Raw genomic sequence first — 15,189 nt, forward strand, 5'->3', positions numbered from 1 at the left:
CCACTTCTAAGGGCTGTGATGATGCAGTCTGCACAAAATCGATGTAAACACTCCTTTGTAGTCATGGTATTCTTCAACATATCCAAACAAATTGGACACATTAATTCACTGTGTAGACTTCGAGGTGAAACCACGATTTCCAAGCCATCTGTTATTGCCTCCTGAGGTGTTCGCTGTAATTCGTATAAACTGAGTTCCCATGTTTTGCTTAATGGTTGAGTTCCGTTGGTCTGCACAGCCTGAGACATCACGGCTCCTGCCCCAGCCCGGGGCTCCGCTGGCCGCGGCCGCAGCGAGACTCAGACCATCAGCTGCCGCGGCCGCCTGCGCCGCCGCACAATATGGCGAGCCTCGGCTTCCGCAATGGAGCTCGGGAAATACAACAGGGGCCGCTCAATATTCATGAGAGACGGAGGGGAAGCCGGCACGGCCGGCGCTGCGGGGAGGGCGGGAAGCAGCTAGCGAGCGAGCCAGCCACAGATGGTTTTTGAGCAGAGGAGTGGAAGGGAAAGGACCTGGCAACTGGTGGAGTACAGTGAGTGAGCGCAAAGGAGGCACTGATAATTGCAGCTGTGGGTTTCTGGGAGGCCACATAGGTCATGAGGTGGGACCGCAGAGTCAGGAGGAGACAGAGAGGGGAGAGTGTGGCTAACACAGCAGGTGAAAGTGAACCCCTCTGGCTGCAGAATAGGGGAGGCCTGAAGACCAACTACAACAGCAATTAAATAGTAGGGTCTCGTACAGGTTCTAGGCTGGCCCTTGGAACCTGCTTTAAGGAACATCCAGAAATGACCCAGAAGAAACCCATAATTATTTCCATGTGAAATAGGGTTTCTGAGCCACCTGAAAACAGTATTTCTTTAGTCTAAATGTTCTCCTTAAAACAACCATCAGCTCTTCAATCCTTTTCTTCATTAGCAGCACCAAGGAACACTTTGGTCTGAAGTCTCCCTTTTCTGAGTTAGCCAAATCTGAAATGAGGGTGACCACAATGAAGAAGGGGGCTACTCTGCCGCAGCACGGTGGGGGAGCAGTAAAAGAAGGGCAGTTAGAAACTGAAGCTCTAGCCACAGGCCCTGCCCATGAAAATGTCATGAGGCTGTGTGGGGCAAAATAGGGTAAGATTAGCCACAGAAAAGGCTTCAGGAGGTATGGGCACCAGCTCTCACCAGCTGTGGAAGAGAACGAAGGCTGGAGAGGCCACTCCAACCTGAACATAAAGAGCAGCTCATGTGAAAATAAAGCCCCGTCCGTAAGATCACAGACTTGTGTTGCTGGAAGGGGCTGCTCTTTCCTCCAAGCTAGGTTCCACATCATTACTAGCTGTTGTTCTAGAATATACATCAAGACTTATCCTTGCTCCCCAAATCTTCTCTGATGCCACATTATCTGCTGTGAGGATAGCAAAGCCAGGGCAGGAGTTGCTGCCCACCACTCCTGCACCCATGGCAGACATCATTAAGCAATTACCGCATTTTTTGCTGAACCTGGATATACTCTTGGAAGCTGACTTGGCACAGCTTTCCATGCAAGTGTTACCAATCAGTCACCCTCAGGATGAAAACCCCTGCCTCCTACTGAACAGCACTCAGCATAGTGCTTTGCAATCTTGATGTTTCCTTCCACCCTCCCATTCCATTACTGCTCGGTGCTCCAGATTCCTTAAATGGCTTGCTATCCCTAAACATATTAGCCTTTTTCTCCCTTATCAGAGCTTTTGTCCGTGACAGTGGACAAAACACCCTTGGTGGGTAGGGCGCTGGCCCCATATACTGAGGGTGGTAAGTTTGAACCCAGCCCTGGCCAAACTGCAACAAAAAAACAGCCTGATGTGTGCCGGGCACCTGTAGTCCCAGCTACTTGGGAAGCTGAGGCAAGAGAATCGCCTAAGCCCAAGATCTGGAGGTCGCTATGAGCTGTGATGCCACAGCACTTTACCAAGGGCGACAAAGTGAGACTCTGTCTCTAAACAAACAAACAAAAACCACCCTTGGTGCAGATTGCTACTTGTTCCTCAATATCTGTCCTCCAGTCTCCTATATTAATAAAATTCTATCTGAGAATATTGCCACTCAGTTAAAAATATTGCCTGGCCTCCCTTGGACCTGAGGGTAGCCATACAGCTGGGTTCTAGCCAACAAGATCTGAGCAGAAGTGGTGCGTGTCTCTTTTTCAAGTTTTGCTCTCGAGGGTTTGAGCCCCTACTCTCCTTGTCCCCTTTCCCTTTCATGCTGTCCAGGGGATGACAAGGACCAAAGCATCTGCCAGGGGACCAGAGGTGGAAGTCACAAGATGAAGATGGCAAAGCCATTTCCCAGCCCTGGACCACTCTCCTCTGTCCTGCTAAGGAAGAGAGCCCATGCCTGCTACCTTAAGTCCCTGAATGTGGGGTCTTTTGCATGGTGGCAGCTTAGTCTACACCCTAATTATATGCCCTCCCACCTGCTTCTTTGCTTCTTTGGCCTCCATCCAGTGCCACCTCCTCAGGCTCTTGGCACTCCCTGTGACCTCTCACCAGCACTCACCCCGAGCACGGCTGTGGGCTCTCCGCTAGGCTGGCTAAAAGCAACTTCTCCCCTCTTCACTTCTTCTCCCTGTAAGTGCTAGTTACCGCTGTAGCCTAAGCCCTTGGACCTGGTGGTCAGGGCATGACTCCGGCTTACCCTCCCCTCAGACAAGGGTCCAACAGTGACGTGATCTCCTCCACCAGTCCTGGTTCCCTCCACGTGCAACAATGCCCCATGCCTTGCACTGCCAGTCCCACCCAGCCCCACCCAGCCCCTGCAGGGTGGGCCTCAAGTATCTGCTTCCTTGCCAGTTCCAGCCTATATTGTCCTGCTCCTCATTTGTTACTAAGAACAGGGGCAGAGAATGGGAGTTTCCCTGGTCTTTGTATTCTTCTCAAGTGGCCTAGAAAGTCCCACGATATGTATATCTGTTCCCAAGGCCCTTCTGTCGTACTAGACCACATGCTTTGCAAATGGCCCACACCTATTCCTCTGAACTTCTGGCCACCATGACCCTCCTGATTGAGGCTTGACCTTTGGCAAGTCATCCCTGGCCTGAAAGCCTGTCAGTCCCCTGGCAAACAGCACATGCAGCCCAGAAGCAGGATGCAGCCAGATCTCAGCCAGTGGATGGCTATTTTGGGACAGGGAGGATGCTGGAGAGGTCAAAGTAGGAAGGGAAGGAGGCAGGTTTTCTACCCATGACTATGTGTCCCAAGACCTCTGGGTGTCGCCCTGAGGCCCAACGCTGCAGCAAGGAAGAACACACCCACCACAGGACTGCCGCCCAGGTCTAGCTGGCCACAGGGGTGAACTGGGGACAGGCACAAGGTTTGGGGATCCAGGCTTCAATCTCAGCGGCCACGGTGGGCAGGAAGAGCATGTTATTTGCTGTTTCCCAACAGCAGTGAATTCAGCATCAGGCAAGATTCGGGGTAGGGTGGGAACAGTATCTGAAACCAATCAGATGTCAGATGGAGAACACGAGAAAGAATCCAATCACGAGGAACGATTCTCTACTGAACTTTCATTGAGCAGCTACTACATATGGGCTACAGTACTAGGTGCTGGCAAGACAAGAGTGAATCATGCTTTGAACTTGTTAATGTCCCTTGACAATCGTATGAGTCCTGTAAGCATCAGGAGCCATGAAGTGGTTCATGGCCTGGTTTATAAACTCTGATCCTCAGGAAAAAAAATCAGAGATGCATGATGTGAGTGCAAGGAGAGTGATGCCTTCTTCATGAATTTAAGGATTTTCAAACATTTCGGAATCTTAGAACTCGACTCTACCTACTTTTAGTGTTTTGAGAAAGGTTACCCACCGATACAAAGTGCTTAGTACTGTGCCTGGTAGGTGCCAGTAGGTGCTCAGATAGGGGCAGCAATAGTAACTGCTGTTATTTATAATGGGTGGGTTTGGTGTACTGCGTGAAGGGGTGAGAAGCCTCAGGTGGGTCAGAAAGAGGCGCAATGGGGACCCAGCAGGACCTCACCAACACTAGGAGATGCATTTCACTCTGTGATTCCATGATGTGAGATGTCTCTGTGTAGCCTTTCTGATCTTTCTCTGCCTGAGTCCCCCAAAAGCTGGGGCCAGTCCCAGCAGTACCCCCTGCTTTTGCCTCAGTTTTGATCTTTCTCTTTAAATTCTTCTGGTGTGGCCCACCCGGCTCTGATATATACTTTGGGCCCAAATGCCCTCTGGGAAATTTTCAACACCCAGGGACACCCCTCCCAGGAACTCCTGCCCTCTCTCCTCCACTGCATAGCCAGCTCTTCTCCCCTCAGAGGACCATGTCAAGCTCTTCCTTCCTCCATGGTATCCCTCCTTCTCTACCCTCTGAACCTCCCCCCCACAGTCTGAGCCCTGGGGGTCTCATGCAGACTCCTAGCAGGCAAGGTAGAGAAAGCCATCTTCCAAATTCTTCCTCCTACCACAGCCCTTCCCAGCCCCTGGATCACCTGAGCCAGACTTTTTGATGCACAAAACTGAGACCTATTAGTCAGGCACCTACTGTAATGGTGGGCAGTACACTCAGCCATTGGACAGCTGTTGTGCTTTCTCCAATCAGGCCGAGTAGGGAGACAGGCAAGTCTCAGGCCATAAATGTGCAGCCCCCATTGCCAGGAACCCCAGGACATGGCCTGTGATAAGGATTTCTGTGCATCTTTGAAGCGTATGAACCAGCTGAGGAAATAATAACAGTGCCTGCCAGGGGTCAGGCAAGGTGCTCAGTGCTTTCCAGGGTCATCTCACTGAATCTCCACCATATACCTGCAGGGAGGCGAGTGCTATTCTTGCTTTTTAGATAAGGCAACTGAGGCATAGAGAGGTAAAATAACTCTTTAAAGATCATACAGCTGGTAAACGTTGGAGATGAAATTCAAACCTATGTCTTCCGTGGCTTCAAATCTCCTGCCCTTAACTAACATTCTATACTTTGAGCAAAAATTGGTTGTCATTGTCCAAGAGTTCTTTGGGAACTCTTAAAACTTGGGCTTCTCCAGAAACGCTGATGTACGTGGCTGCCCTGCCCAGGCCCCATCATCCCCACCCTCGCTTCTACCACATCTCATTAATCTTGGCATTTCTCTCTTGAAAGCTTTCCCAGATCCCAGGGCCCAATCTTCTGGGCCCAGAGAGAGGGAGGGAGCTTCCCAGGGCTTCCAGGCACCCTTTTAATTAACCTGGACGACCCTCTTCTGACCAGGACCAGCTGAATCTCTTCAGCGTCTTGCTGTCTCCCAGTGCAGCATCCCAGAACATGACTCCCACCCTGGTCCACTCAACAAACATGGTCCCTCCAGTTCCCATATGCTCAACATCTGTCAGCCTCTCTTCCCTGGCTTGGGGACCCTGGGTAAGGGTGGCTAGGGCCCCTTGGCTCCTATGGCTGGAGGAGGGCCTGCCAAGGAGCCCACCCAATGTCACCTGTGACCGTCCATGTTGGAGAGGCCACACTCTGAGCTGGCACCGGCCCAGAGTGGGGTGAAACTCTCTGAGATTACCTTGTTACCTTGCCTCTCCCAATCCTTTCTTAGGGCTTCCTTCCTCAGCCCCAAAGGGGTTCAGCCCATTCTAGTTACTCAAGGGAACAGTGAAACTCATTGGTCATTCTCGTAGTGTAACATTAATGATCAAGGACTTAGAAACATTCTTATGAACTGTAGCTTATCATTGGCCTTCACTGTGGACAAAGCCCTGAGCCCAGCCCCGGCATGGTGCCCAGCACAGAGCAGGTCATTGTCATAGCTGCCACACAGATGGACAGACATGGCTGAGGAGCAGGCCCCCTGAGACAGAGGAAAGAGGTCTAGAGCTGGCACATCAGGTTTTCCCAGACAAGACTCATAAGTGCAAAAGCAGAATTTAAATCCACATCAGACGGGTTAGCTGTATTTCACTATATCACCTTGCAAACCTTGTGTCTTCATCCCTTGCATGTGAGCACGCACATGTGTGCACAGAGCCTAGAGGCCATATGGTGAACACACACCACCCTCAGCCCACTAGCTATGGCAAATGTGGCCTGATAATTACAGGGTCAATCATTCATTCAGATAGTAAATGAACGGGTTTGTGGGGCTGATTTTCCCTTCAATTCTGCATAGCACTTCCTAATTCAAGACAGCTCCGCCCATCATCCTATCTGACCACACCATAACCTGGTTCAGAGTGTTGGGCCTGTAGGAGACTTGATGAATGAATGAATGACAAATGGATGGCTGGATGGTGGACAGGGGAAGGGCAGGCTGATCAGTGGGTAGATGGGAGGCAACCACAGATATTGTCCATTCCCATATTTCAAATGAGAAGTGAAGGTCTGAGCAGAGCATGGGTAGACCACAGCTACCCAGAAGAGCCTCTAGTTGCTGTCATAGGAAAGTCCAATCTCACCCATTTGCACAGCTCCTTACCTGGTGGGCAGTTACATCCTGGAGACGTCTTCGGGGCCTCCCGGCGCTTCCGAGAGTGGAGCTTCCATTTCTGCACAAGGAGACAGACAAGAGGAATCACCCAGAGCTCATAAACACCCAGCCCTGGAAAGCGTCTTCAGGCAGAGGGGAGGAGGGGAAGGGGGCAAGGGGCTGCGTGGGGGGAGCTAGCAGGAGGACTGCTCCTGGATCAAAGACCTCTGGTTAATGGCCTTCCACTGGCCACTGGCATCTGGGTAATAAGAAGCAGACGAGAAGGCCCATTTTGGTAATCTCAGCATCTGATGCCTTTGGAGGACTATTAAAAAAAATTAACCCCAACCACAAGGCCCTATAAACCAGTTGTGGCCTTCCTGCACCCTACACTCATACACACAATGACATGCTTTTCTCAGCTCTCTGCTAATTGTTTCCTGTCTCAGACTGGACTCCTGATGGATCCTGGGGCAGGGATAGTGCTTTCTGTTCTTCTGGGGTTCCTCACAGAGCCAGTGTAGCAGGCCAGGTGAGGGGGGCAGGAGTAGGGGGCTGGGAAGGCTCCTTGTACCCTTCTACCAAACCTCTTCCTCACTTCACCTTAAATTGCTGAACCAATCTGGAAAGATCCAAAAAGGCAGGGGCACCAAAGAGGTGAGACATCCCCTACATTCAGTAGCAAATGGATGAGGACATGCAAATGGCCATGCATGGCAGGATGCCTATGTGTGCCAATATCTGTATGCTTATCTGCAAAAGACAGGGGAGACATCCTTACATAAGAACTCCTGACGGCTTTGCAATGAAATGGGCCAGACTAGCACAGGGGTTGACATGGATGTCTTTGGAGCCAGAATGCCCTATTTACCACTGTTCTCAGACCTGAGGTTGACAATGGTCCTGACCTCATTGGGTTCCTGAGAGGATTGTAAAGGTTGCTGCATAGAAAGAATGGTGCCCACCATCCAGGAGGCTGTCACTAAATGCCAGCCAGCTATTACTGCATTTATTTCATCGGTGAGGAGCCTGAAGCACAGACACTGTACTCAGCCAAAATCACAGGTGAAGTGAAGGCCAGAGCTTAGATTCAAACCCACACTCTCTAATGCTAGTGTAGGAGTTAGAAGCTGGTAGTTCCAGGACCAAATTGGCCCTTCAATATATTTTATTTTGTTCCCACAGTGATTAATCATTATTATTATTCTTGAATTTGTTGCCAATACTTTAAAGTGGATGGTTTAACATGCAAATCTGCATCTCTAATTTCTCTTGAGAAATAAGCAGAGGATGGTGGCTCATGGCTATAATCTCAACACTATGGGAGTCTCAGGTGGGAGGATCACTTGAGGCCAGGAGTTCAAGACTGGCCTGGGCAACATAGCAAGACTCTGTGTCTATAAGACGGAAAGAAGGAAAGAAGAGTGGAAAGAAAGAGAGAGGAAGGAAGGGAAGGAGGGAGGGAAGAAGGGAGAGAGAAAGGGAGAGAGAGAAAGACAGGCCTTGTGGTCTGGCTGGTGATGAAGGACTACATCAGTGACTTGCTGAAGGTCACACAGCCAGGATGTAGAGGATCTTAGATATGAACTCAGGCCTTCTGGCATCAAGGCTACTATACCTTCTGGAGAAAGGTGTGTGCAAAGGCCTCCAGTGAGGGAGCACAGCAGACAGGGTAGGGGCTCCGTGGGAGGCCAAGGCAGATAGGAAGAAGAAAACATCCCACAGGGGAGATCCTCAGTTAAAAGGGGAGGCTGGACACACAATTATTAGGTGGATGGATGTCAAAACCAGCCTACATGTGGGCACAGGGTGGTCTCTGGGTGAACAAATGATCTCCCCTCTGGGAATTGCTCTTAGCTAAAGGCAGCTGGTTGGCCAGGGTCACGCCCATGCCCTAGGGACAACCCATATTCAGTTACTGAAAGATAGAGCATACAAAGACTTGGTCTTTTTGCTTTAATTTGGACTGATGCTGATGCCTGCACCCTCCCCCCAAGCTCCCACCCCCGCCCCAGCTGCAGAGCTCCCAAGGTGCTGGGAGGCCTAGGTGTCTCAAACTCAGATGCCAAAGGGCATGACTGCATCAATGCTCCACCCCTCCTCCACCTAGCCCTCCTTCCCTCACTCCCTCCTAAGTTCACCCCAACAAGTGATTACTTACCTCAGAGGAAACCCAACCTAAGGCAGACCTGGAAGTGGCTTTCATATTTCTCAAGGCTTCGCTTGACCTTCATCATTGCCCTGTGCTACAGGCAGGTCAGAAGTCAGCCCCATTTTATAATATAATTAAGAAAACTGAGACTCAGAGAGAGAAAAGGAATGGTCTTGAACAAGTTAGCCACAGATGGCTTAAATTCTGGGTCCTCCAAGGTCAAATTTGCTACTTTTGTTCAATTAATCCTACACTCATTGAGTTTCTACTAAGTGTAAAGCTGTGCAAAATAGAGAACAAGGCACAGTCCCCATCAGCAAACAGGCCTGAGTCTTGTGTGAAAGAAGCACCTTCAGCAGCAGCTGGTGACTGTAGACCTTGGATGGCCTGAATGTTGAATGAGAAGAGGGGCTATGATGGTTAATTTTGGGTATCGTCTTGACTGGGCTAAGGGATGCCCAGATAGCTGCTTAAATACCATTGCTGGGTGTATCTGTGAGGGTGTTTCTAGAGGAGATTAGCATTTGAATCTGTGGACTGAGTAAAGATTATCCTCACCAATGTGGGTGGGCATCATCTAATCTTGAATAGAACAAGAAGGCAGAGGAAGGGCGCATTCACTGTCTCTGCTTGAGTGGGGACATACACCTCTTCCTGCCCATGGACATTGACTCCCCTACACCTACAACCAGTTCTTGACCCTTCAGACTTGGACTAGAACTAATACCATTGGTTCTCAGGCCTTAGGATTTAGACTGGAACTATACCACTAGCTGCCCCGGGCTTCCAGCTTGTAGAAGGCAGACTCTGGGGCTTCTAAGTCTTCATTATCGCATGAGTCAGTCCCTCATAATAAATCTCTCCCTGTGTGTCTATGATATATCTCATATATACAGCTTACTGGTTCTGTTTCTCTGGAGAACCTTGAATAATACAGAGGCCTTATTAGTAGGGAATCCAGCATGGAGAAACCATTCTAGGGTTTTAAGCAAGGACGTATGTGGTCAAATTTGGATTATATAAAGGTTACTCTAGCATCATGTTGAGTCCAGACCAACAGACCAGAACAGTAAGAAGTCTGGGGCTGAGGCACTCCCTGGAGGACATCACAGTCATCATCCAGGGGAGAGATGCAGAGGGTCTGGCCTGTGGCATGGGAGTGTTATGTGGAAGAGCAGAAGGGGTGGGGGAGGAGTAAGACATATAGGAGGAAGAAGGGGCTGGGCACAGAGGGACTCAGTGTGGGGGTAGGAACCAGGCCCTAGTCTTGTCCTTATGGTTTCCCAGTGGCAGCATCTCAGCTGCCCGAGGGAAGATGATGAGTTTGGGGGCCTAAGGCCGTCCTCGTGGAGGAGCCCAGGTGGGCAGGCATAGTAGGTCTGGAGCTCAGGAGAGAGGCTATGCAAGAAAGGTGAACCCCAAGCCAGGAGCATGGATTAGGGGGGAAAGAGATATCTGTGTGGGCAAAGTCACCAGAGGTAGGAAACCAGCTACATTCAGGGCGGTATTTCCTTGGCCTTCCCAGTACTTATTTTAAGTAGTATTAAACCTCAGTATCCCCAAGATCCTTCCACAGTTTGGATTTTAATACTATACCCACTGATCCCAATTCCCCAGGGACCTCTAGAGCCCACAAAACCTTCAATCCATGGGTCCTACCACCCTTTTACTTACTATTCCTCACCTGCCACGTTTCACTGCCTTCTGCTCCCACCTCAATTTCTGTGGTTAGTGATTACAACCATCCCCATCTTCCCCTCTCATCCTCATCGACCTTTTCCCCTCATTGCATGCTCTTGCTAAGCCACACATCGGACTAGATCCAATGGCTCCACCCACCCCATGCCTGCACCCACGCAGCGGAGTGTAGTGGGAGAAAACACACAGCCTTGCTGACTGGTCTCATTTTAACTCATGCTTATTTTAAATAGAAGCTCAGCGATCCTTCTGCCATTCCCTGAATGCTTAAGCACCTCACTGTCCCGGGAGTTCTCACCCCTTCTCTCCCCACACAGTCAATACTCCCTTCCCCCACTTCATTGTCAATCTATGACCTTGAGAAGGCAGAACAGCAGAAGAAGACTTCCAAGGGAACCACTGCCATGCCCGCCCTCCATCTGTGTTGGTGCCCATGAGCACCTTTCTCTCCTCCCGCGTGCCCTGCCTGGGCTCCCAGGAAAGGCCAACCCCACCTGCCTGGCCAAAGACATCAGGCCAGTAAGCCCCCTGCCCTCCTGCCTCCTCAACCCCCTCTCTGGACTGGATTGTTCACATCAGGGGCTGTCAGACATTTCTGTAAACGGCCAGCCAGTTAATATTTTAGGCAGTGTGAACCATACAATCCCTGCCATCGCTACTCAACTCTCCTGTCGTAGGCTAAAGCAGCCATAGACAGTTGGGAAACCAATTAGCGTGGCTGTGTTCCCATAAAACAGTATTTACATAAACAGCTGAGTGGGAGTTTAGCTATAGTTGGCCCACCCTTGTGGAATCATTATGCAAATCTGCTGTTGTTCCTCTCATCATAAAAAAAAAAAGAAAGAAAGAAAGAAAAAGTCCTCTCCTGGTTCTGTTTAGCTCTTTCCCTAGTAAAACTCCTGGATGACACCTTTGCTGCCTCCCCCTTGTCTCCTCTCTCCTGGACCACTCCTATCTGGCTCTTACTCCTGTCTCTACCCACAAAGGCTCTCCTGAGGTCACCAATGAACCCCATGTTGCCAAGTCCAGGGGATGTCCCCCACCTCATCTCAGCTTGTCAGCAGCATTTGCTCACTCCTCTCCCCCCTCTACTCTCCTTCCTCTTCCTCCTCTTCCTCCTCCCTCCATCCTCCTCCTTCTCCTTGAAATGTTTCCTCCACTTGGCTCCCAGGACATTGCATTCTCCCAGTTTCCCTTCTAGCACCTGGCAGTTCCCTTTTAGTCTCCTTTGCTGGCTTCTTATCTACTTGAGGTCTGACCATTGGAGGCTGCAGGGCCCACATCCAGGGTCCCACCTCTGTCTCTAGACTGGTTCCTGGGGAACTTCACCTGGCCTGATAAAAGCATCTATATGTCATGATGCCCCCTTTACACTCCAACCTGGGCCCCTCATCCTGCCCGAGGAAAGCAGATCTCCACTGTCAGCTTGACGTGGCCATTCACAGGCATCTCCAAATTAGCTGAGCTCCTAACATTCTGTCCCTACTCCCCAGACCTGCCCCTCCCATAGGCCTCCCCATCATAGGTAAGGGCAGCTCCATATTGCCAGTTGCTCAAAACTTCATAATTAATCATCGATGTCTCTTTCTCTCTCACCCCATGCCCATTTCGTCAGCAACTCCCATTCATCTTCCAGACACATATAGGATCTGACCCCTTCTCATCACTTCCACCACTAACCCCTGGTCCAAGCCTCATCATCTCTGGCTCAATTACGGTGATAGCCCTCTAACGCATCCCCTGCTCTGCTCTCGCCACTAAAGACCATCGCAAATAGAAGCCAAGGTGATCACACAGGCCTTGCACATACAAAGCTTTCTCCTGCCTCAGAGCCTTTGCATGTACTGGGCTCTGCCTGGGTTGCTCTTCTCCCAGCTATGCCTGGCACACTCTCAGTGAAGCCTTCCTTGCCTACCGCACCCCGCCCCAAATAATTCCTCTTTCCAACCCTCCCCTCTTATTTCCTCCTGAGGATCTTTGAGGGCTTATTTATCTTGCTCATTGTTCCTTTCTACCACTAGAACATAACTTCCACAAGGACATAGATGCTCTGTCCTGTTTTATTCATTGTGCCTAAGCAGGGCCTGGCACATTGTAGGTTCCCAACAAATATTGGTTGTTTACAAATCAGGAGATTCCACATCAAGTTCTGGTTTCTGGTCTCTCTTATACAATGGGAAGATCTGGCAACACTGGGGGCAGTACTATCAGGTGATGCTGCACGCTGGGTGCCCTTTTGAGATGGGCATGGGCTGTCCAGGTCACCAAGGTGCTCCCTCCCCATGGTCGGCTTCATCTACTTAGGCCACCAGCCTGGTTCCTTCTGACATCTGAGTTTGAGACACCTAGGTAGACCCCAGGCCTCTGGGCAGAGAAGCCTTCCTGCTCTGCCCCTGCTGGCGGCCAGGGCCTCCTGGAATGCCCTGTGTGGCCAGAGCTGAAACATCACCCGCCTGATCGGTCGCAGCTATTAAAATGCCTGTATCAGTATCAAAGGGAAAATGCCAGGCGGCTACTCACTCCCCCCAGAGAATGTGGCTCCAGCTCGGCCTTGGATTTAGGGGCCACTCCCTTCCCGCCTCAGCCTCTGGGATCTTAAAGGCCCAGCTCAACCTGGGCCTCTGTGACATGTGGTGTGGGTCCAAGTCAAAGTTTGGAGAGTGAACCCAGAAAGAGGCCAGGTGAACTCTTCCCTGGACAGCTGTGACCTTGAGCCTGGAGCCTTGCCCCTCCCCTCTGAGGGAATCTGTGAAATGGGGACATGACCCCCACCTGACAATGTCCTAAGTGCTGATGTGGAGGCTGGATCAGCTAACTTAGAGGAACACACCTTGGAAATCATGAGGCACTTATCAATTTTGTGTTGAATAATTAAGCAAGAGCTAATAATATGCTTGACACCTGTGAGCCAACTCAGTGATTAGGGCACCAGTCACATATACTGGGGCTGGTGGGTTCAAACTCAGCCCGGGCCAGCTAAACAACATTGACAACTGCAAGAAAAAATAGCTGGACACTGTGGCAGATACCTGTAGTCCCAGCTACTCAGAAGGCTGGGCTGAGGCAAGATAATCACTTAAAGCCCAAGAGTTTGAGGTTGCTGTGAGTTGTGACACCACAGCACTCTACCCAGGACAACATAGTAAGCCTCTGTCTCAAAAAAAAAAAAAAGTTAATAGTCACACATGGCTTGGCACTGGTAGCATAGTTGTTACAGCACCAGCCACATGCACCAAGGGTTTGAGCCCGGCCCAGGCCAGCTAAACAACAATGACAACTGCAAAAAAAGAAAAATAGCCAGGTGTTGTAGGGGGTGCCTGGAGTCCCAGATACTTGGGATGCTGAGGCAAGAGAATCACTTGAGCCCAGAAGTTGTTGTGAGCTGTGATGTCACGGCTCTACCAAGGGTGACAGCTTAAGATTCTGTCTCAAAAATGATAATAATAATAATAATACCAGGCACTATGCTAAGCACTTTAAGTAGAAAATGGCATTTATTAATTACTTTTTGATATTATTTGTATATGACCCCTATTAGAACTACCTGTTCTCGGAGGCCGGCACAGGGCTCCATTTTGGGTTGGCATAGATGGCTCCCAAACACCAATGAAGCACCCAGTATCTGTGGGTCTTGGCAGTGCTGATATGTTGATATATTACATCTCAGCTGGTGCTACCCTTGGGAGTGCTGACAGGGCATCGGGGTGCAGCCCCAGCCATCCCACTAACTGTATTAGTAAGAGATAGCACACTGGTAGATCTTGACTTCCCATCCACAAAATGGGGATAAAGTTAATTATCCTGTAGGCTACACAGGACGGCTGGGAGGATAAAAGGAGATGAGACCAGAAAACAAACAGAGGTGTCCTGGTGTGAGGAAGGCCGAGCACCTGCTTTGCCAGTTTGTTTTGCTTGGTGGCCACGTGAGGGCCACTTCTTTCTTGAGCTGGTGCCAGGCCTGCCTCTCCCACCTGCTGCAGTGACACTGGCCTGGCCCCACTGCTCGGGCCTGGCGGCATGCGCCACTATGACAAGTGGTCAAGTGTCCTGCACTGGCCATGCCCCTCCCCTGCTGGGAAAGGTAAAGCCCTCTTCCCACAAGAGGGAGGCCTGCCTGCAACCCTGCCTTTTGATCCTGAGAATCAGAAATTAAAAGAAGAGATGGTGCCTGCTGAAGTGACCACAGAAATCCATGGCACCTGTGCCAGTGCTCGGGTGACAATGCCTGGCACAGAGCAGGGGCCTGGTCCCATCCACAGGAGCCCTTCTGGTCACCCTGCAGTGTAACCGCTGCTGGTTCAGCTGCCTGGTAGAGTCTGAGCCGGCACTTGGAGGGCAAGGTCTGGTCCGGCATCTTGATCCACACTCACACCTTACTTTACGTCTGCCCCCAGGACTCGCCCTTGTGGTCCCAGGAGGTGGAGGGCTTGGGGCCAGGCTTGGCAGCATTTGGATGGGTTGGACAGATGGAGATGGGGAGGGAGGGCTTCAGGTGAGGAGTGAAGGCACAGAAGGAGGACTACATCCTAGAGACTGCAGAGGAGGTCTGGCCCTGCAGAGGAGTCTGGTAAAGGGACAGACTCATGTGTGTAACATGGCCCAGGGTATAGGCAGCTCTGGCAGGGTGAAATCAAAGTAGAGGAGATTGAGATATTCAACCCACACCCAGCAAAAATGGACTTGCCTGGGCTGCTCCAGGGGCCTGTGTGCTGGGGTCTGGTGGTGGGCGCTGGGGTGCCCGAGGGGCCATCTTCTCCCTCCCTCTGCAGCTCTCTTTGTGTAACGGACTTGGCTCCTGATCACAGGCTCCCAGGGCCATGAAACAGGGGCCTGAGGGTCCTCTGGATGTCACAGGCTGCCTCTGCCTCCCTGTTTTACCAGAACCATGGACAGACGTGGCCTCAGGCTTTGTGGTTCGGA

The 15,189-nt window shown here is 50.8% G+C and overlaps 1 protein-coding gene across 3 annotated transcripts in view; it reads right to left on the reverse strand.

The window, feature by feature from the left end:
• Positions 1–15,189, reverse strand: part of COL13A1 (collagen type XIII alpha 1 chain) — a 153,321-nt gene that overhangs the window by 127,025 nt on the left and 11,107 nt on the right. For all 3 annotated transcript variants that reach the window (XM_012801319.1, XM_012801318.1, XM_023509630.1), the window contains exon 2: positions 6,429–6,498. In XM_012801319.1, the coding sequence (XP_012656773.1) occupies positions 6,429–6,498 (70 nt within the window). The remainder of the gene's footprint in view (positions 1–6,428; positions 6,499–15,189) is intronic.

This window comes from Otolemur garnettii, unplaced genomic scaffold (genome assembly GCF_000181295.1).
Source record: "Otolemur garnettii isolate 467f Iridium unplaced genomic scaffold, OtoGar3 scaffold00008, whole genome shotgun sequence".
In the NCBI taxonomy this organism is placed as follows: Eukaryota; Metazoa; Chordata; class Mammalia; order Primates; family Galagidae; genus Otolemur; species Otolemur garnettii.